The 20226-nt window shown below is 52.1% G+C and overlaps 9 protein-coding genes across 9 annotated transcripts; 5 read left to right on the top strand and 4 right to left on the bottom strand.

Moving 5' to 3' along the window:
- Positions 1-76: 76 nt before the first annotated feature.
- nop58 (RNA-processing protein NOP58) lies at positions 77-2524 on the bottom strand. The gene is made up of 3 exons (XM_025656843.1): positions 2273-2524; positions 1986-2146; positions 77-1916 (listed from the first exon to the last, which is right to left on the bottom strand). Exons 1-3 carry the CDS (start codon positions 2395-2397, stop codon positions 463-465), a joined length of 1740 nt encoding a protein of 579 aa, XP_025518450.1. The 5' UTR covers positions 2398-2524; the 3' UTR covers positions 77-462.
- A 170-nt stretch (positions 2525-2694) lies between these two features.
- BO85DRAFT_518053 (H(+)-transporting V0 sector ATPase subunit d) lies at positions 2695-4369 on the top strand. The gene is made up of 4 exons (XM_025664947.1): positions 2695-2776; positions 2843-2931; positions 2997-3880; positions 3935-4369. Exons 1-4 carry the CDS (start codon positions 2745-2747, stop codon positions 4016-4018), a joined length of 1089 nt encoding a protein of 362 aa, XP_025518449.1. The 5' UTR covers positions 2695-2744; the 3' UTR covers positions 4019-4369.
- A 482-nt stretch (positions 4370-4851) lies between these two features.
- On the bottom strand, positions 4852-6251 carry BO85DRAFT_366422 (ribose phosphate diphosphokinase subunit PRS5; the record flags this gene model as incomplete). Its single annotated transcript, XM_025655777.1, has 3 exons — positions 4852-4908; positions 4958-5281; positions 5334-6251. 3 exons carry the CDS (start codon positions 6249-6251, stop codon positions 4852-4854), a joined length of 1299 nt encoding a protein of 432 aa, XP_025518448.1.
- Positions 6252-7995: 1744 nt separating this feature from the next.
- BO85DRAFT_365729 (PIG-H family GPI synthesis protein) lies at positions 7996-8748 on the top strand (the record flags this gene model as incomplete). Its single annotated transcript, XM_025655753.1, has 3 exons — positions 7996-8329; positions 8396-8598; positions 8671-8748. The coding sequence occupies 3 exons, from the start codon at positions 7996-7998 to the stop codon at positions 8746-8748; spliced, it is 615 nt and encodes a 204-aa protein (XP_025518447.1).
- Positions 8749-8763: 15 nt separating this feature from the next.
- BO85DRAFT_447081 (pseudouridine synthase DEG1) lies at positions 8764-10853 on the bottom strand. The gene has a single exon (XM_025659643.1). It carries the CDS (start codon positions 10677-10679, stop codon positions 8850-8852), a length of 1830 nt encoding a protein of 609 aa, XP_025518446.1. The 5' UTR covers positions 10680-10853; the 3' UTR covers positions 8764-8849.
- A 211-nt stretch (positions 10854-11064) lies between these two features.
- On the top strand, positions 11065-12351 carry BO85DRAFT_229579 (putative Rho-like small GTPase). The gene is made up of 4 exons (XM_025654772.1): positions 11065-11412; positions 11482-11725; positions 11788-11907; positions 11998-12351. Exons 1-4 carry the CDS (start codon positions 11324-11326, stop codon positions 12157-12159), a joined length of 615 nt encoding a protein of 204 aa, XP_025518445.1. The 5' UTR covers positions 11065-11323; the 3' UTR covers positions 12160-12351.
- Positions 12352-12883: 532 nt separating this feature from the next.
- rps0 (40S ribosomal protein uS2) lies at positions 12884-13851 on the bottom strand (the record flags this gene model as incomplete). Its single annotated transcript, XM_025658564.1, has 2 exons — positions 12884-13610; positions 13682-13851. 2 exons carry the CDS (start codon positions 13849-13851, stop codon positions 12884-12886), a joined length of 897 nt encoding a protein of 298 aa, XP_025518444.1.
- A 271-nt stretch (positions 13852-14122) lies between these two features.
- Positions 14123-15260, top strand: BO85DRAFT_447079 (mitochondrial 37S ribosomal protein uS15m). The gene is made up of 2 exons (XM_025659642.1): positions 14123-14245; positions 14315-15260. The coding sequence occupies exons 1-2, from the start codon at positions 14200-14202 to the stop codon at positions 15166-15168; spliced, it is 900 nt and encodes a 299-aa protein (XP_025518443.1). The 5' UTR covers positions 14123-14199; the 3' UTR covers positions 15169-15260.
- Positions 15261-16300: 1040 nt separating this feature from the next.
- BO85DRAFT_509323 (uncharacterized protein) lies at positions 16301-20186 on the top strand (the record flags this gene model as incomplete). The annotated part of the gene is made up of 3 exons (XM_025664492.1): positions 16301-18158; positions 18209-19112; positions 19175-20186. 3 exons carry the CDS (start codon positions 16301-16303, stop codon positions 19716-19718), a joined length of 3306 nt encoding a protein of 1101 aa, XP_025518442.1. The 3' UTR covers positions 19719-20186.
- Between the last annotated feature and the right edge of the window lie 40 nt (positions 20187-20226).

The raw sequence follows: 20226 nt of genomic DNA, 5'->3' as shown, positions 1-20226 counted from the left end.
AAGAGGCTACTAAGGGTCCTTTACTCTATGTGACCGGAACAATCCTCTGAACAGTTGACTATGTGGTAGTTAATATGGGCCAGTAAGTCATGGTCATTTATCAAGTAAAGAGTACAAGTCTAGCTGCAATAGACTGGTCTAGATAACATCAAACCATTGCAACTACAAACATTACTACTACCATGGGGAAAATCCAACTCAGAAAGAACATTATTTCTGGAACTTGAACTGCCTTATACCAACAAGCACCTCTGCGCCAGGGGATGATAGTAAGATCCATCCATCAAATGCCACCCAAACATGTAATCTTCAAGCAAAATAGCAACAGAGATAGAGAGAGAGAAAAAGAGGAAAAAAGAGAAGAAATTCGGCCCACATGGTGTGATATCATACAGAAATTTGAAGCATTCCCATCAGGTGTGTTGATTGTGAAACTTTTTTGTTTGAGGACTTCATTCGAATTTACTCCTCACCCTTCTTCTTCTTCTTCTTTTTCTTCTCGGAGTTGTCGACTTCGCCGTCGTCTGACCGCTTGCGCTTCTTCTCCTCACCCTTGGCCGACTTCTTGGACTCCTTCTTGGCCTTCTTGATGTCCTTCTTGCTGACTGCGCTGGGGTTGCCCTCAGCGTCGAACTGGATTTCTCCACGCTCAAGCTTGCGCTTGTACCGCTTGAGGCTCAGACCGGCCTTCTCGGCCATCTTCTCGAGCTCAGAGTCCTTGCTCTTCTTGGACTTCTTGTCGGTCTCCTCGTCGGACGAGTCAGACTCCTCATCGGAGTCAGCATCGGCCATCTCCTCGTCCTGAACCTCCTCTACGAGCTTCTTGCTCTTGCTCATCTTAGCGGAAGCGGGCTCGTCGCCCGTAACAGCATCAGCATCGGCGTTGTATTTGCGGGCTTCGTTGATCTCGAAGTTCTGGGCCTGAGGAGCGCCGTTGGGGGCAATGGCAGCACCACGGGGCTTGAGGGGCTTGCCCTCCATGGCGGCAAGCTTGCGCTCGAGGTTGTAGCGGGCTTCCGTACCGAGAGCAGCCTTGTCCTCCTCGGTGGCATCGTCGTCCCACTCAGCGAGAGCATCCACACGCAGACCAAGGGAAGCCTTGGCAGCCAAAACTCTGGCCATCTTACCCTTGTTCTTGCCTGTGGCCTGGCCGATCAGGGAGGCGTGGTAGATCAGACCGTACTTGGGAGTGTCGTGCTTGGTCTTGAGAGCACGGAACAGGGCCTTCTCGGCACCCAGAATCTGGATAGTACTGGCGGGGCTCTTGGACAGGTTGGTCAAGCTACCAGCGTGGGCGATAAGACGGGCACCGACCAGATCACCGACGAGGGCGGTCAGGTTGGGGGCGATGGCGTTCATACGGGCAGTAAGGTAGCCAGCCAGTTGTTGACGGTACTCAGCGAAGCCAACGACCTGCTCGGCCAGAGCTTGAATGTGTTCCAGATCCTCCTGGCTGATCTCGGTACCCATGGAGCGGTCCGCAGCAGCCTTGACGGCACCCTCAATCTCCTCGGGGAGGATCTCAGCGAGATCGGAAGACTCCCAGTTGGTGCGCATGCCCATCTTGAGGACGAGTCTGGCGTAGGCGATGTTGTCGTTCAGGATCTTCGCCAGCTCAGGGAAGTGCCATCCGTACCATTCCTTCACACGCATGGCGTAGTTGTTGAGCTCCTTGTCCAAGTCGTCAAGCAGACCAATGGCCTGCACAATCATGGTGTCGATCTTGTCGGGGGAGAACTTCAGCTTGTGTCTAGCGAGAGAGTGCGACAGACCAAGGGACATGGTGGACATGTCCTGAGGCAGAAGGCCGGGGATGAGGGTGGGCAGGTGTTCACGAATGGCACGGAAAACATCGGTGGTGGAAGAGTCGGCCACCAGCTCGATGGAGAGACCGGGGAGCTTGCCAATGGCATTGCCTATATCAATTCCAGTCAGTCACACGAAAATTTTATCCTCAATTTTCCGCACAAGTTTGCGCCACATACCGAGCTTGGGGTCGGCGACAGCCAGAGAAACCTTCTTCTCATCCTTGACTTCGTCCAAAAGGCTGGCCAGGCGAGGAGTGACCTTTCCTTCGACGAGGGAAGCGACCTCCTCCAGGGCGGTAGCAGCGCTGTCGAACTTCTGGAAGCTCTTCAACTTCAGACTACAATTGCGGCGGTTAGCCGGGGTCCAGACGCGGTGGGGGAAAATTTTTGCTTTTGAGACACCACGCGCAGATAATAGATCATCGGGGGTGAATTGAGTAAACAATGCATGAGAATGCACTTACAGGTTAGAAACACCCTCTGCGGTGGAAGCCTCAGTAGCCAGATCATCTCTCTTCAACAGCTTCTTGTCCTTGGCCTTGAGCAGGGCATAACCCGCACTGGTTTCCGTAAGGATAAAGAGCGTCATGGTGCACGGCCTCGACTTCTAGCTGCAATAAAAAAGACAGAGGAACAGCTAGAGGTGAGAAGGGAAAAGAAAAGGCCGGGGGGTGGGAGGGAATTGGCGTGCTGGACGGGATGGACTGAAATCCGCTGGGAATATTTTTTAACCTCAAGAAACTAAAAAGTGAAAAAAGCGAAAAGCGCCATCCGAGTGTGGCTGGTGGTGCCGCCGCCGTGGCTGGTGCAAAGCCCAGATTATGTAAGCCCCACGGGATGCCGATGCGTCGACGAGTGGTCGTCAGTCTATCAACTGCGGAGAGCTTGTAAGTGGACATCTGGACTTCTGGACTTCTGCCCATCTGCTAGCCCACCATGGAGGGTCTTTTTTTTAACGTCAACAGCGGGTATGTCTGATTTACTCTCGCATTTTGCGGATTCATCCCTTTAGGTCGCTGATTAAACGGTCCCAGTTATATCGAGGGTATTGTCCGTGGTTATCGGAACAGCCTCCTAACCGGCCAACACTACTCCAACCTGACCCAATGCGAGACGATTGATGGTCCGTCAATCTGCACCTGCTCTCTTACTCCCTTGATAATCCTAACATTACCTTGCTTCTCTCAGATGTCAAACTGCAGCTTGCCCCCGCCTATGGCGACTTCCTCGCCTCCCTCCCTCCCAACCCTTCTACCTCTGCCCTTGCGGGCAAGATGACGGATAAGCTGGTCGCTGAGTTCCGCTACCTCCTCGCGCAGGCCACGGGGTCGACCGCCAAATTCTTGCAATACCTTACGTACGGGTACATGATCGACAACATCGCACTGCTCATCACCGGTACTCTGCACGAACGTGACACTCGCGAGCTCCTCGAGCGATGCCATCCCCTAGGCTGGTTCGAGACGCTGCCTGTTCTTTGCGTCGCCACGAACATCGAAGAACTCTACAACTCTGTGCTGGTTGAGACGCCGCTGGCCGGTTACTTCAAGAGCAGTCTGAGCCATCAGGATCTGGATGAACTGAACATTGAAATCGTGCGCAACACGCTCTACAAGAACTACTTGGAGGACTTCCACCAGTTCGTCACCACACACCCTGATTTCAAGGGCACTCCCACGCAAGAGGTCATGTCCGAGATCTTGCAGTTCGAGGCAGACCGCCGTGCCATCAACATCACTCTGAACTCGTTTGGAACGGAGCTGTCGAAGCAAGAGCGGAAGAAGCTGTACCCGGAGTTTGGCAAGCTGTACCCAGAGGGATCGCTGATGCTCTCGCGCGCTGATGATATTGAATCCGTGGCTCTGGCCGTGAGCATTTCTGCGGACTACAAGGCGTTCTTTGATGCTGTTGGTCTCACGCAGGGTGGTGGTGGCCTGGGTGGTATGGGTGGCTCGGATGGAAAGAGTCTGGAGGACCTGTTCTACCAGAAGGAGATGGAGCTGAGCAAGGTTGTCTTCACAAGGCAGTTCACCCCGGCTGTGGTATACGCATGGATGAGACTGAAGGAGCAGGTGAGTTACCCTTTTTCACAGACCAATCTAGCATCTACTAACAATGGATCGCAGGAAATCCGCAACGTCACATGGATTGCCGAGTGCATTGCCCAAAACCAGAAGGAGAGAATTGGAAACTTCATTTCCGTTTTCTAGATACCATCTCTTGTTCTTACCCCATCATTGTTCTTTCTCTCTCTTGAAATATCCGCCAAAATATGTACTCTTTTCCCCGCACCCGTTGCACGTGTGACTCTAGGGCGCCTTTGTTTCCTCCCATTTCCGCTGTGTCTAGTTAGTACCCAGTCCCTGTAATGAGCGCATAAATCGGCCTAGCATGTCCATGCTAGTTGTTTTGGCTCTTCGATCCTTGACCCCACGGCGTTTTGGGATCTTCGCTTCTTGTGATATAGTATATAGATAACGCCGACATTATCTACCCTGAGATTTTGTTTGTTATTGTTGTGGTTTTATGAGTAGAATAAGAACAGACAACTTTGATGCTAGAGTAGCCAGCATTTCTCGAATGTATTTGTTCATGGACATGAACATGTGCTAAGCTCTGAGCCAATCTGTCTACAGAAATCATCCAGACAGTCGCGATCCAAAGTGTAAAACCCAAAATTAAGGGCGACACACAAGGCGTCAGAACAACGAAGCCCGAGATTGTCATACAGCATTAAACGTGTGAAACATGAGCGAAGTCATGAGAAGATGGATCCAAGGAGTCATAACTGTGCATTGGGAACACATTGGGCGTGTCTTTATCCGTTTCTCTCAGGCTCCGTTCGGTAGGTTTCAGAAAAAGTGATAGATGGTATGCGATGGTATGCTTATGGAAACCAAAGTAGTATAGCAAATGTCAAAGACAATATAAGGAAAATTCATCAAGATATAACCTCAATTCGTCACTCCTTTTTCAAAAGGTGTCATCTATCCCTGCCATGGGAAAGAAAAGTCGCATGCAATAAAATCAATGATTTGGTTGGTTAGTCGTACTGGAAAAGAGTACTGATACTCTCACCGTGGTGGACACGGCGGATAGCCTACAGTTCGTTAGATATGCCTTGAGGGCTGGAGCTTCGACGAACTTACCTCAGCGAAAACGTGACCGACTTCCAAAACCTCCAACTTGGGGCATCTGCGCAAGTGGTCTGCCTGGTCAACGCTGTTTGTAACCACCACCTTATCGAGAGCGCTAGCATTGATCCGATCAATAGCATCTCCACTCAAGATTCCGTGGGTGACCAGAGCATAAACCTGTGCAGCTCCTTCCTTCTTGAGGAGCTTCGCCGCTCGGGTAATGGTGTTCGACGTGTCCGCCAGGTCGTCGATCAGGATCGCCGTCCGATCCTTAACATCTCCCACCAGCATCATGGTAGCGTTCTGTCGATCCGTTATACGGGTAGGGCGACGTTCCTGAAAGTGGTTAGTATTTCCGTGTAAAGAAATCAGTAGGTCGAATACCAACCTTGTGGATAAGGGCGAATTCAACGCCCATGCCATCGGCAATCGCCGTAGCACGCTTCGCGCCACCAGCATCGGGACTGACGATCACAGCCTGCTTGTAGTTGGGGATGTTCCGCTGGATGTAGCTCTTGAGGAGTGGGCGGCCGTACAGGTTGTCAACCGGAATGTCGAAGAATCCCTGGTACTGAGGGTCATGGAGATCCATGGTGATAATGTGGTCTGCACCAGCGCAGGTGAGCAGGTCCGCGACCAAGGTACCGGCCTGAGCCACCCATTGCTTGTAGCCGGGGCGGGGTTGGAAGTTGTTGATCTTCTCGTCGGCACCGTTGAGTGCGAACCTGTTACCTTCAGACTGCAAGGACTCCATGGTATCGCTGCGGGGAAGACCATTGACCGGGCGTTGCTTCTTCACAGGGCTGCCATTGCTGATATCTTCCAATTGAGCTTTGGCCAGGCTCTTCTGTAGGTTGTCGACGCCGTTCAGACCGTTCAAAAGACCTCCAGTTTCGGACTTCCCTGGAAGTGGGGTAGGCGGGGTACTCTCAAAGGTGTAGTTATTGCCTTGCCTCCCCGCAAGGGATGACTTGACCAAAGGAGCTCCGGTCTTGTTGTAGGGAATGTCACTCTGACGCGAGTACGGGAAAAGCGGGAGGACCGCAGTGACTCTCTTGGCGGAGGCGGTCTTGCAAGCCGAGATGGTGATCAGGAGCTCCATGAGGAGATCGTTCACCTTTCCACCACCGGACTGAATGATATAGACATCCTTTCCACGAACGGATTCCTTGATCTCCACTCGGGTCTCACCCACGGAGAATTTTGACAGCAGAACATCTGCCGGCGGGATGCCCAGCACGTTGCAGATGGTCTGAGTCAATTGCGGGTGGGAAGTGCCCCCGATAACAACGATGTTCCGGACCATGTTGGACTGTTCTTCAGACTTGGAAGGCTGTGGGAAGCTGGGAGGATAGAGAGTCACAGGAGAGGAAGACCGATTCGGAAGCGGGGACAAAGGAGGAAAATCTGGTAAAACGGCGGATCTGGAGGGGCGGGAGGAATGGTGAGATTAGCACGATAAAAGACGAGCTTGGAGATAGCAAAAGAAGAATAAGTAATCTCGTGGCGAGGACAGACAGGCAACTACCTCATGGCGGGGATTCAGGAACGGGGTCCAAGCGAATGTATGGGGAAGACATTGAAACGGAGAGATCGAAGTCGTGTGAGTCCGCCATAGAGACGACCGAAAAAAAAAATGCCTCTCCCGCGAGTGGAACCGGCGTTGCTGCAGCCTCGGGTGTCTGCCGTTATGAGCCTCAGGCTGCAACTTGCCCTATCGGGCTAGGAATGTCTGGTCGCCATCGACGCATTCAACGGCCCCGCAGCCACACTAAAAATGACCCGGACTTGTTCTCCAGCCTTGTCCTCCCTGGAACCTGGGGATGCTCAAGTAATAGTCGATCGAGGGAATGAAGGGGTGATTCAGCACACCACCATTCAGGCAGTCAGCATTTGTTAGGCCCAGAAACAACGCGGTCGTTATTTCCCCTGTCTGCAAGAAAATTGAAAATAACAAAAAAAAGAAAAAGGTATTCAACTTTCGCCTTGTCCGTTACAGATGGCAGCTGGCGCATTACACCAAGATGAGTAGTCTCCATTTGCCGGTAGGTACATGGAAACTAAATATGATAGGAAAAATATCCCAGAAGCAACAAGGAAACAGAAAAGGCTGGATTTCCATTCAGTTCTCCGTATTCCCATCGCTCAGGCCGAGATACCCAGATATGGCAACCCGGAAGCCTGGAGTCTCACATAACAACAGAAGCTGTCTAATGGCTTGTTGGAACTAGTACCTGTCAATTGTATGGTCAGCAATACATCTCCTTATGAGGTGCATCGAGCTCGGTATGTGATTGAGCTCCATTTGAAGTTCTCGGGAGGAATTTGCTCACAGATCTACTTGTTTGGGATGGCCATACTCACATGGTCACCGGATGAACAGCCGCAAAACTATCAAGCTAACTGTAAAATCTGGAATTTAGCTAGGTTGTATGTTAATGTCAGCCGTAGTGTGTAAGTTGGTTGTTGAAGTGCAGATGAAGACAGAGAGTAGTAAGAGTTTGTAGTCTCTTCGTGGGCCAGCTGTCACTGTTCTGCTGAGCACTGTTTAGTTTTGTTGCTACCCCTTAAAACCCCACTCTTTCTCATCAAAGACCTCTCTGAAGCGGAGAGAGACTAACCTGTTTTTGACCCATGGACTGTGATCCCTACTCATCTATACCAAGATTTTCATGTTTCACTTCTTTTGGAGGGCCGGCCATGGGACTCCGGCTCTTGTCACCAAAGCACACTTCTGGGAGCCTGGTCCCGGAACGTTACAACGGCCACTGATAAGGCAACGAAGTTGAGCAATGCGTAGGACAGGCGTCTAAGATTAGGAGATGCAACAATAAACACGTGACGCCGTATCGCAGAGGCCCGACGATGGAGGTGAGACACCTAAGCCGTAAGGGGACTAGACTGAAGAACGCCGATATCCCGCGGAGAGAGACTCCCGAAGCTACATGCCAGACATTATGACTTCAATGATTGGAAACTTCTGCGTGTCTCTCAATTAGCGCGCATCAATGGGATATTCCTACGAGAATTGAACACCAATATCGCCTCAAATGCCGAGTCGCCTTATTTTACGGCGTCCGTCTCCGACGACCGTCTCCTTCACGGTTTCCAATGCCTCCAGACGCACGAGCACGCCAGCAAAGGCCTTCTTCTACCTACAAATTTTGTTGCGCGCAGTCATCTTTTTCTGTGTGCTCCTCCTGGATGCTGCGAAGTTCCGCCGTACATTTTTTATGGAAGATGGCTCATGGATACGTTGGACAACAATCTGGTCGAGTGCGCTGGGGATATCCGTCTGTCGCATCGCGGATGCGTACAGCTCTGCGGTGGTAGTTTTGGCAAGCGCAATAGTTTTCTACGGTGTTTTCAGGAAGGGATACACAGGTTCGCCCAGGAAATCTCCATGGAAAGGGATAGATTTGATACTGACTGCGCTTTGCTCCAAAACAGAAGAGTCGCTCCTGGTTATACGCGGTCTCGGTATTCAGACGTCTACCTCCTCCCAGACGTACCTGTCAAAGGCTTCGACAAGGTTCATACCTACTACACAGATTCAAGATATCGTGATACATGAAGCTTTCAAGGGATTTGAGGTTAGGTTCTACCTTGCAGTAATCGTCGAAGGTGAAAGCGAAGTGGTTGTGGTGTTCCCTGTGAGTACCTACCTATACCTATTCAGCACCTACCCGTAGGAGCTGCCATGTCGGTTGTCTAATGCGAGCCAGAAACTGTTACCAAATCGGCAAATACTAGAGGAGGTCTGGAGGGGTTCGCGGAGCTGTTTGTATGATTCGAAGTCATAATGGAGCCCAGCTTCCCGCCTTGAAGAAATCAATCGCTTTCTGCTTGAGAGGTGGGCCATCTTGCACATATATTCTAGAAGTGAGTATATACAATCTTCTGTCTACTGTTCCATTTTGGTGGCCTTTGCGCCATTCTCCATCTTGCGCTGCTTTGCCGCTAGCCACCTCGCATTCTGGACTTCCACGAGCTCCGTCTTTCGCTTCTGCATGACTGGAACATAGTACCCGCCGGTTCTGGCTTCATTAGACCCCACAAAGATTTTCTTACCCCGGTTCTTTCTCTCCCAGATTGGCTCGACTCCATCACCAATAGTGAGACTCTTGTCGCCCTGACTGACGGCCAAGTCTAGTAATGCGCCAGCCAAGATTTCCTCCATCTTGCGCTGCCTCCAAACGGACCAGAGCTCCTCTACGATTCCTCCAAGACCAAACTTGCCACCTCCCTTGCCAAGGTGAGACTTGATCTGTCGAACGTCACCCGCATAAACCCAATCCAAGCTATCAGCACGGCTGCCGCTCTTCTTATCGGGGTAGATGCAGTCCCAAAGCACCAAGGGGGCATCGGAAGCCATCTCATAGGTTGGCTTTCGCGGGTTCTTAGTCACGTCAAGAAGATCCTGTACGATGGAGGGTTCCTCAAGCCCCTGACCGACAAGGAAAAGGACATTGACCATGTGTCGGACCTGATGCCACAGGAAAGCAGAACCCTCCAGATGGAAGACATATACCTGCGCTGCTGTTGGCAGAGGTGCCGTTGAAGACTCTGCGCTTTCATCCGCACCCGAGGCTGGTCTAGCCTGGAATTCTGGCTGAGTCACATAGCCCAGGGGATTGGTGCGAGCATCGAGAAGCTCAATGTCAGCACGGAAGATGTCTCGGTAGAAAGACTCGATCTGTTTCGTCACGTCCAATTTACAGAAGTTCCGGAAGTCGTGTGTACCTTCGAAATACTTCGCAGCTTTGCGCATCGCTTCAATGTCCAACCAACCCTCTCGCAGCTTCGGAGGCTTGCCTGATCCATCTCGCGGCACAAAGCCCGAGGCACCTGGCGTAGGAGAAAAGGCTGGCTGCGTGAAGAAGTACTTGTAATGGCGTTCCCCGCAAGAAAAGCGGGCATCGAACCCCTCAGGAGGACGTGGGCACCATGCCAATACACGAATATCTTCAGGAAGCACCTTGTTCAACATGCTCACGTAGGGTAGCTCATCTTTAACGTCATCCCAGCCATCGTCGGCCGACGCATTGGCCTCCTCCGTATTCTGCATGGTGGTATCGGCATTCTCGTCCGACTGAACGACCTCGTTGCGCTTCGGCCGTGCACTCCGCACTCTAATGCCAATTACCTGCCCAAAGGCACTAACTCCTCGATCTGTACGCCCAGCCTTGGAATATTCACATCCATCCCAATTGATATAGTACGGCTTCGTCTCTCTCGGCGCATAGCTCTCCACGAACTCATCACCAGTTGTATCGGTCGGGAAAATCAACCGGGTCTTCCGTAAAGCCTTGTACATCTCCTCCTCAATCGTAGGTAGCGGCGTGGCATTCCCGTTCGCATGCTCAAGCCCATTGTACCGTTGTCCAAGATAGGCGAACTTCAACGCGATGAACCGTGTATTATACCTCGACGGATCGATTTCCCTGCGCGGTTTCGGGGGCTTTGGCGGCTTCACCTGCTTCTTCTTCTCCGCTCCCGCCGCAGGAGACGAAGGCTCCTTCTGGTTCACTTTCCCATCACTCGATGCACTCCTGGCTGCGTCTTTGGCCGCGTCCTCGGGCTGCTTCGCAGGAGGTGTAGCATACTCCGCGGTGCGGGAGTGTAACTGGCGTTCTAGTTCAGTGATTCGGGCGACAAGTCTCGACGTAGTCCATGTCGAGTAGTCGGCTTCGTTGGTAGGGACTTGTTGGTCCTCGGCCATGTTCCCGGACATGGTATTTGTAGGTTGGGAATCGACTTGGGCGTGCGAGCGGGACAGGGATTGGAATGTGCGCCTCGTTGTTGAGGGTGTACGCTGTGCTGATGTGCGACTCAAGAAAGAACAAAGGTTTCCTTGGAACCTTCGCATCCCTATGAGCACGTTGTGTGTGTGTCCCACGCTGCTGGGTTGCCGCGGAGGGGAGATTTTTGCGGCAAAATTTTAGAACTTCTGATAAGTACTATGGGTGGTGATTGCGTAATGAGAGCGTATGGTATTGTTACATGGGTAGTCGTGGCAAGCTTCATGGGGTATCTTTTGTATTGCATGGTAAGATGGCAGTTAACATGGATTTCATACTCGGAGTATCCGTCATTTGCATAGTAAACAGTCAGTTTTCCTGGTTTTATCGGAGTCGTCTTCTTTCTAAAGGAGATCTGGGGGGGTCTTGGTTGGAAACGCTGGAGCTAGAGCAACATGGCTGCGGTCTGGTTCCGCTTTATATCCGCAGATTATCATGAACGTTGCGTACTCAATCAAACCCTTGCTTTTGTACCATTAAGCATACTATGTGACACTCTAGATGTGTCTGAGTTCGACGCCAATATATATATCCTCGTCTTATACAAAGCTCAGGCTGTGCCAGAAAATCGTGTCCAATGGCAGAAAACAACCTCCCGCAGGATGAACAGACAGTGACTATTCTGCTCCTCGGAGACCCGGGATGTGGTAAAACAACATTTCTATCGTAAGTGCAGTGCCTTCTATGACAATAGTCCCATCTTCAAATCACTGTCATTTACTAACGACGGATTAGGAGCTTGAAGTCCAACCTTCGTAGACACCATGGACAGACGCCTAGTCAGGAAAATATTGAGGAATCCCTTCTACGGGACAGTGACCAGCCATTCATCTACGAAATCCGCTTCTCAAAGAAGTCATTCAGACTTGAAGTATATGACACCGCAAGTCCCAACCAACATTGGTCTACTTTGCAGCCCGATGTTATACTTCTGGCATTCGATATCTCAAATAGAGATACCTTGAACAATCTTCGCAATGTAGGACATACCCCATGTCTTGCATGTTCTGGTGGCTCTCAATACTGATTTTTATGTTATAGTGGCGAAATGATATCACCAGGTACTTCCAGAACGGTTATGGTGAACGCATACCGATTATGTTGATTGGCTTGAAGAGAGATCTTAGAGTGGAATGTGAGGGAGTTATATATCCTCAAGAGGTGAGTAGATCCTCCCAATCATCGGGATCGATTGTTCAAGTCTATCTGTGCTGTATGCAGGATCGGAGCTAACTGATATCATATATATAGTCGTATCGGATTGCGCAGGAACTCCGATGTGATCAGTATGCGGAGTGCTCTGCTGTCACTGGGGAACTCTTACGAGAGACGTTTGAAGATATTGCGCGGCTTGCTGGAATGACGACTACGGCGGCTGGAGGCCAAACTGCTGGCGCTTGTGTTATTCTTTAGTATACTTGATACCCTTATTGATTTTGTGGATCCATCATGTTTAGATATGTGATATATTTACTTAAATTTGTTGGCTTAGAATAACGGTACTTGATGCCTAACCGTTCCTATCCTCCTGAGTGATACGTGACGAGATTGGCACCACAGGTATCAGCATGGGCTTCTACGCATTCTTTCTGACCTACGTCTACTGTTGACTACTAGAGACCACACTTATACATGGAGAACAATGGTAGCTAGCATCACTTTTCGATTACGGCTATGATAAACATACAGGGAGAAACCAAGGTAACGATTAAGTCCACCTTGTGAAATTGACAGCACAGGGCTTTCCCCCAGAAGCTCACTGAGGCAAGAGAACAACTGGATATCTTTCCCTCATAAGCGCCAGTCAATCATTGACAATGCAATTCCTCCCCGATGCACCATAAGCGGAACGTGAAAACGGACTGCAGAAGGAGACTTCGCTGTAGCATACCACGAAAGAAGAAGTAGGAAGATGATGTTTTGAAGTAGTGAAGCTCCCGTTGATTCTTTTCCTCTTTTTTCTTCTTTGTCTTTTTTGGAAATACCTGAACTGAGACTAGGATAGACACGACAAGGGATTTTTTGTTCTTTCATTGCAAGGAACCGCCGGAAAGACGTTCCTTGATGATTAAGGGGTCCTCGTCACCCTCAACCAATCGCCATTGTTTCGTCAATCCTCGTTGCGAAGTCCAGATGTTTACCACTTAGCCTCGGTGGGCTGGGCCTCAGCCCAGCTCTCACCAGCAGGAGCGGCAGAGCTGGCAGCCCAGTCGCCACCCTCAGCCTCCCAGCTGGCAGCACCAGCAGCAGCGCTAGCAGCAGCGAAAGCAGTGCCAGGAACACCGGCACCGGCACCGGCAACATCCCAGTTGTCACCAGCGAAGCCGGACTCGATGGCACCAGCACCGACCTCCTCAGCGCTGGCAACCTTCTCCTCGACGACCTCCTTGTTCTCCTCAGCCTCGGGGTCACGGTAGAAGTACAGGTCAACAACGACGTCCCAGTCAACCTCACGGGAAGCGAGGGTACCACGGAGGCGGAGGACCTCACGGGCAAGGAGCCACCAGACGAGACCGATGGCGTGGCGACCCTTGTTGTTGGTGGGGATGGCAACGTCGACGAAGTCGGTGGGGGAGTCAGTGTCGCAAAGGGCAATGACGGGGATGTTGACGTAGCTGGCCTCCTTGATGGCCTGGGCGTCGGTGCGAGGGTCGGTGACGATGATCAGGCGGGGCTCCTTGAAAGAGCGGGTGATGTAGTTGGTGAAGTTACCGGGGGTGAAACGACCAGCGATGGCGGTAGCACCGGTGTGGGAGGCGAACTTCAGGACAGCACGCTGGCCGTAGGGACGAGCGGAGATGACACAGATGTCGGCCGGGTTGTCGATGGCGGCGATGATACGGGCAGCGAGGAGGATCTTCTCCCTGTAAGTTCGCGCGGCGTTAGGCAACGATTCTGGATAGCATGCGCGCATTAGATTGCCTGACAAACATACCAGGTCTTGCCAATGTTGATGACATTGACACCGTCGGGGCGAGTCTTCCAGAGGTAAGGCTCCATGTGAGACTGGAGGTTCTTGGACCCGAGGTGGCACTGAGCTGCGAGGAGCATCTCAATGTCCTGGGAGGTGGGGTTGAAGATCGGGGGGAGCTGAGAGGGGGCCATGGTGGGCGATTGATATTGCAAAGATCGATTTGAGTATATCAATCGTCTGGCACTTGTCGTGGTGGTGGTGACGGGGAGACGAACGCGAAGCTGAACTTTTGGCACCGCGCTTGAGATGGTCGATGAATTTCGCTTGCCCTTTGTGAATTTTAGGGCTAGGGTTACCTTGGAAGAGCCTCCGATCCGCCCGGGATATCACGTGCAACTCCAGGTCCCGATGCGGACTAGCGCAATTCGGGGCCTCGAGATTTTGGAGACTTCCAACCTGAGTCCGCGGCCTTTGATGCGAAGGCGCCCGGAAGTGCTATTTGTTAATCGTTGCGGTCACTCCCTCCCTAGCTCGTGAGAATGCCTCCCCGCATTCTACTTCAGCCCTCCCTGAGGGCCCTCACTGGTAAGTACTGTCTTGCTGCCTCCCCCTTCTGATCACGCCGAGTAACTGACCGGGTTGTCGCTTTTTCAGGCCCTTCCTCCGTGCAGCTTCCCTTTGCCGCATTGTCGCTCAACCCGGCCAAAACCTCCGTGAGAGCTGGGTCTACAGAGTCCCGAGAGCGCAGACGCCATGACCCTTTCCTAATGGCGCAGTCTCGTCAACGCAAGGCCGCCAACATCTCCCGCCAGAAAGCCCTGGCCCAAGAGCGCGAAGGGTCTGTCGGCGACCCCGTCCAAAGTGAACCGACGCCCTTCATCCAGGAACTTAGAAAGACGCAAGCGACTTTGCAGGACACAGACCTCAATTACTTCGTCACACCGGATGGTCTCAATGAGGCGTTGGAATACTCGAAGAACCTGACATCACCGATTCGGAACCCGGATCGCGACACTGCTGATCCTCAGCTCGAGAAAGAAGCCGCCGAAAAGCACCTTCAAGAACATCGGAATGCACAGGAAGCCATCCGTCGTATTGTCAGTGTCGCCAACGGAAACACAAAGGACCACATGCGTCTTCATATTCAGAAATGCATTGAGACCTTTGGTCGGCATAAGACCGACAGCGAATTGCCTCCCAAGCCTTCTGGTGTATCGCATGACTCTGCGACTGTTCATCTTGAGAAAACTCCCCGGGTTGGCCCGGATACTGGCTCTCCGGAAGTGCAGGTTGCTATTCTCACGGCAAAGATCATGAACTTGTCTAGGCATCTCCAGACGACGAAAAAGGACCGACACAACAAGCGTAACCTGCGTCTACTTGTGCACAAGAGACAGAAGTTGCTTCGCTACTTGCGGAGAAAGGAGAGGGGTGGCCCCAGGTGGCAGAATCTGATGGAGAAGCTGGGTCTCTCGGAAGCTGCCTGGAAGGGTGAGATCTCCATGTAAATTAGCTCTTTGGCGCTTGTATTCTACATATCTTCTTTTCTTTGTATTTCCCCTGCTTAAGCTTAATCTCAGCGTGTAACCTTATGTATCGATCAATGGGCCCTTCCTATTTCATAGTGTCTATGACAAAGAACCTGTGGGTATTTCATGCCCATTGTTCATACTTCACCACTTCGGTGTTGTGATGCGCTGTAAAACTGTCTGTTGTATGTCTTTTGTTGTCCTCCTTGCGCTAAACCCTGAAGTGCCTCACCGGCCCTTTCCAATCATTAATTATCGATCTTATAGTTCCCATTCAGACGATACAAGTAGTTGTAGGAGTAGCAGGGTGTTACTACAGTAGTACTCTTGAAGTTGGCCAAGGGCGGCAACAGCAGTCATTGGGCGAAATCCCCACCGCCTGGTGTTCTGCCGAGACGTCACCCCCCGAGTCGCAAAATTCCCGCGCAAAAGTTCCCCCAAACTTCATCTTTCTATACCACGACCTTGCTCGCCGAGGTCAGTGAATATCGTCGACTGCCTCCGGGCGCTGATTTGACGCGTCATAACCAACATTACCCAGCAACACGAGGTAACATTCACTGTAAGCCAGTGTTATGTTTTTCAACAAGTCAGTACTGTTTTTATCAACCTGCCTCTTCCCCCCTCTCACTCTCTTCCCCTTCATAATTCCCATCCCTCCGTATCTTCGTCGATATCGCACTTGCGCTACCGATTTACATTGCTTCGATCTCTCATTTGCACGATTCTTTATCCCACCGGATTATCTTCTCTCGCAGGTGCTAACTTGCCTTACAAGTTAGATTTAACTCTCCTCCATAACGTCCCTTTGCTCCGCGTTCTTCAAGATCTCAAATCGCGACTAAGCGAGACGATCTTTCTTCTCATACCTTCCGATCAAAATACCGCGTCGCATCAAGATTACGGCAACCTATAGGGTAGCTGAATCACCTTTTATCAACCTGTCCTCACACCTTTTTGTAAAGGTTTCTTACATTACGTTCCTGTCTTACCTCTTCTTATTACCCGCACCCTTCTAGTCACTCAGTTTGTTGGTGGCTTTGTCTCAGGTTACTGGATTTCACCAGCCTGAATTGAACACCTTTTTGCTTTCACCTTCATCACAGTCAAGATGCGTACTCGTTCACAGCAAGCTTCGCCCGGTGGCTTCGTGTCACTCGAGGAAAATGCCCCACGTCGAACCAGGTCTGCGAGGAATGCTGCGCACCAGGAACCTGCAACGTCAGAGCAACCCCCGACCCGTGCAAAGTCTCAGCGCGCACCTAAGAAGACGAATACCTCTACCACCAAGAAGCCCACAAACAAGACCCAGACACGGAAAACCACTACAACGAAGCGCACGACGCGCCAGTCGACACGTAAAACCGACAAGCCCGTTTCAGACGAGGATACGCAGCCCACCCATACAGAGGAAGATCTCGCCACAGATACTACGGCTGCAGAGATGACTACCCCTGTGGAGGACCCGAAAGTTGTCGACCCAACACCCTCAGTATCTGAAAACGAAAACCCTGATCGTGAGTACATTCCCTGTGTTTCTCACCCTCCTATGGTCCCCCAATCCCCCAAGAAGACCCAGGAGATCGATTGTTTTGATGGCCCGGATCCCCGGGGTATCAGGGCTGCCTCGTGTCTCGAATCCTTCATCGACGAGCTAAGTAGTGTCGGCTCGCCTCTCTCTGAGAGGTCGAAGACGCCATCTTGGACGTCGGAGGATGAGACCGAGGCAGCCCTGGCACCGCGTCCCGCGCAGGAGTCGGGCGCCACCAACATTGAGACATCGGCAATCACAGAGAGAGTCTCACTCCCGACTCCTGCCGCGGAAGAGCGCACCTTTGAGCCGCCTGCGGAACCAACCGTGGCGGAGCCAAGGGGAGTCACCGTCGTGACATCCCCTGAGCAGTTCAACACTGCCTCATTGGCTTCCGCTGCGGGCTCCGGAGGAGTGGTGGTCGTCGAGGACGAGCGGGTGGGCGCACTTATTGCGTCCTTTGCCAGATTGTCTTTGGATGATCTCGCGCCTCGCTCGTCCAATGAAGCGGCTGCCACTTTGATGGAGTCGACTACCGCGTCGTTCGGAGAGCCTGTTGAGCCCGCCCGCGTCACTCGCCGAAGCCTTCGCGCTTCTCGGCAAGAGTGGATTCGGGACTGGGCTCAACAGGTCCCTTCCACGGGCTTCTTTCATCCCATCACAGGGCAGCTCGTGGAAGGGCCGTCGGCGTCGGTTGAGTTGGCGGGGGATCTCGCGTCCAACCGTGGGCCCCCGACCCGTCGGCTTGGGGTCCGGGACTACATCCTGCGAAGGCGACGCCGTGAGGTTCAAGTGATGTCGCCGCTGCAGGAAGAATCGCAGAGTAGTCCCGGCCCCGGCTTAGGGGTTGTGGCTCCCCGGGGAATCCGGGCAAAAAAACCACAAAAGAACAAGGGGCTAACAAACCCGCCAGTGACCCGGAAGCGTGCCCGGGCAGATTCAAGCGACGAAGAGACCCAAGGCCCGCAGACGCCTGCCGCAAACAAGCGGCGTAACCTTGGCCCCCCCGGAAGCACGCCGTATCGACCCGCAACCCGGCCGCGCTCACTAACTGCGAACATTACTCCGTATTCTGAGAGACTACGGAGACGGCAAGCTGAAAAAGATGGCCGTATTCACTCCACCTCGCTTCGCGTATCTCAATTGCTGGCCCAACAGGAAGCTGACCGGCGCCGCCAGGCAGCAGAGTCTTCTGCGCCCCCATGCTCTGAGCTGCCGCGTACCACCTTTGATTTCTCGCTTGATAACGCTCACGAAACCAGTCATGATCAAGAGCAGGCGCAAAGCTTACAGGAACAGTCTTCTACGCCCGAGCCGCCGGCCACTCCGGAGCGCCAGAGTGGTTGGAACCTCCGTGGTCTGCTCAACTCCGTACCTCGCACCTTCACAAGAATCCTACCCTCTTTCAGGAGGACCCCCGAACCTACTCAAGTGCAAGGTATGTTCTCTTTTGATCTGCATTAAGCCACATAATTGATGAGGATTTAGCGCCTCTCCAACCATCTTCCGAGCGTATTGATCGGACGCAACCCTCTCAGGCATCCTCTAGTGTTTCTCAGAGCCAAGCACAGAGTAGCCGCAGATCCAGCGAGGAGCCACCTCAAAAGCGCCGTCGCAAGTCTTGGTCTCTCTTTGCACAACCCTTTGATAGATCCCTCTACCTTGGGGACATCCCTAAGAAGGACTCAGCAGCTCCGTCTTCTGCTCCTTTACTGTCTCGCCCCGCTCCCAAGCCATCAACAGAAGAAACAACACCACAAGAGTCAGCCACGCCAGACGTGCTGAAAGATGTAGGCGTGGAAGGCCAAGATTCTCGGGGGCGCGAGGCAGAAGAACAGAAGCAAAAGAAGCGGAAGCGCTCCCCGTCGCCTGACGTGATTCCCAACCCTCCAGGGTGCAGTTATGGGCTGGACTTAGATTACTTCTGCTATAGCTCTGAAAGCGAGGATGAGCAAGAAATTCCGCTGCCACGAACTGAGCCAAACAAATCTGGGCGTTTAGCTAAGACAGCTGTCCGCGGCGCCTTGCGCTCAGAGCGGCATTCGTCGAAGAAAGTCCGCTTCGATGCGAGTCCAGAAGATACACCATCCAAACTCCGACTGCGTGCTCGTGCAACCGACCCATACCGTGGAAGGCACTTCATTGGAATGGGTAACGATTCTGAGAATGCTACCCCAGAGTCTCCCACCCCCGCTCCTCATGCCGCTGATGAGTCTTCAAGCCGCCGTCCTGGATTCGTCCCAAACGTCCAGGGAACTTTCCAGTTAGATTACGACGCCTTCTCAGACGATTCCGAATCCAGCGGGGCCTCTGCTTCAGCAAATGTCTCTGCCTCCGCACCTACCCCTGCACCTAGCTCACCTACCGCCACTCGGGCTAGTATCTCCGAAAGGTATGACATATTTGTTCCTTGTTTCTCAAGACAAAGATTGGCTAACCAGCAATTCTCTTCAGTGTGCCACCTACAGAGTCCCGTCAGACTCCACGTCAAGCGGCTCCAGCCCCGTCAACTCCTGCGAAGATTGACGAAGAGGCTCTCGCCAGAGCTCGCTCACAGGCCGAGAAATACAAGCCTAAAACCCCTAGTGGCCTTCGTACTGCAAGCAGATACTCGAGTCCTATGACTGCTACCCCCGACGCAATCCCTGCAACTGCCATCGCACCCGCAGTCACATCAACACCACTCACGTCCGAAACGGCACTCGCACCTGCGCCTGAGCCCGAGCAGCAGACTATTGAAGATTTTGGAGACGATGAATTTGCCCGTGAGGCTCAGTGGCTCTATGAGAATTGCCCATCTGGAGACCTCAACGACCTTGTGTGGCCTCAGCCTGTAACATATGAAGAGCAAGGTTTCAGTCCCGAGGTGATCGATCTTGTCAATGAGATTTGGGATCCCTCAACTGTCGACTATGCTTATACCAACATCTGGAAGCCTGGCCTTGACGCGTTCAGGCGCGAATTAGAATCTGGCGCATCCGAAGCTGCACAAGCGTGAATCACATTTCGCAGACAATGGTTGAAGCAATAATTGCTCTTAGCCTCTCAAGATGGAATACGCTTTGTCTTCTGAACAAGCTGTCCAATTTCAGCTCTGATAAATGATCATTGCCGGCAGCAAACTGTCTCAAAACTAGGTGTCATGGGATGAGCGTATTCCTGGCCAACTGCATTTTGAGTAGTTGCAGTCTTTTTCTTCCAAAAGTAGTGTCATTTACTAACCTTTTTTAACTCGAATGTCTTGTCATGGGCATCGTTCAATGAGCGGTTTGAAAGTTCAGTGTTCGGGGGAGTTTTTGTTCCGCCACGTTTATCTAGTGGTGTCACAATGCATGGGCATTTGTGTATTTGAAAGTTGCATTGCTTTTTGTATCATTAGCATCTTAGCGGTTGAAAGCAACGAGGTCGCATTTACATTCTTAGTTACACCGTCCAGTTATTTTCAATGTACCAGTTGAATTAAATCCCCATGGACTTCGTCGTAGCAGAATCAATTGAACTGCATA

Source organism: Aspergillus piperis, assembly GCF_003184755.1.
Source record: "Aspergillus piperis CBS 112811 unplaced genomic scaffold BO85scaffold_4, whole genome shotgun sequence".
NCBI classification, from domain to species: domain Eukaryota; kingdom Fungi; phylum Ascomycota; class Eurotiomycetes; order Eurotiales; family Aspergillaceae; genus Aspergillus; species Aspergillus piperis.
The sequence above is the reverse complement of the archived record's forward strand: the minus strand, read 5'-3'. Positions and strand labels throughout refer to the sequence as shown.

Excerpts from the sequence above, each read along its gene's own strand:
- BO85DRAFT_518053 (XM_025664947.1), top strand. The coding sequence starts at position 2,745 with ATGGAGGGTCTTTTTTTTAACGTCAACAGCGG. Across the intron at positions 2,777-2,842 it reads TTTTTTAACGTCAACAGCGG|TTATATCGAGGGTATTGTCC; the intron begins GTATGTCTGATT and ends AAACGGTCCCAG. Across the intron at positions 2,932-2,996 it reads CCAATGCGAGACGATTGATG|ATGTCAAACTGCAGCTTGCC; the intron begins GTCCGTCAATCT and ends TGCTTCTCTCAG.
- BO85DRAFT_447081 (XM_025659643.1), bottom strand. The coding sequence starts at position 10,679 with ATGTCCGGGAACATGGCCGAGGACCAACAAGTCCCTACCAACGAAGCC.
- nop58 (XM_025656843.1), bottom strand. The coding sequence starts at position 2,397 with ATGACGCTCTTTATCCTTACGGAAACCAGTGCGGGTTATGCCCTGCTC. Across the intron at positions 2,147-2,272 it reads GCAGAGGGTGTTTCTAACCT|TCTGAAGTTGAAGAGCTTCC; the intron begins GTAAGTGCATTC and ends CCGCAATTGTAG. Across the intron at positions 1,917-1,985 it reads TGTCGCCGACCCCAAGCTCG|GCAATGCCATTGGCAAGCTC; the intron begins GTATGTGGCGCA and ends GAATTGATATAG.
- BO85DRAFT_229579 (XM_025654772.1), top strand. The coding sequence starts at position 11,324 with ATGGCAGAAAACAACCTCCCGCAGGATGAACAGACAGTGACTATTCTG. Across the intron at positions 11,413-11,481 it reads GGTAAAACAACATTTCTATC|GAGCTTGAAGTCCAACCTTC; the intron begins GTAAGTGCAGTG and ends ACGACGGATTAG. Across the intron at positions 11,726-11,787 it reads CCTTGAACAATCTTCGCAAT|TGGCGAAATGATATCACCAG; the intron begins GTAGGACATACC and ends TTTATGTTATAG.
- BO85DRAFT_447079 (XM_025659642.1), top strand. The coding sequence starts at position 14,200 with ATGCCTCCCCGCATTCTACTTCAGCCCTCCCTGAGGGCCCTCACTG. Across the intron at positions 14,246-14,314 it reads CTCCCTGAGGGCCCTCACTG|GCCCTTCCTCCGTGCAGCTT; the intron begins GTAAGTACTGTC and ends TCGCTTTTTCAG.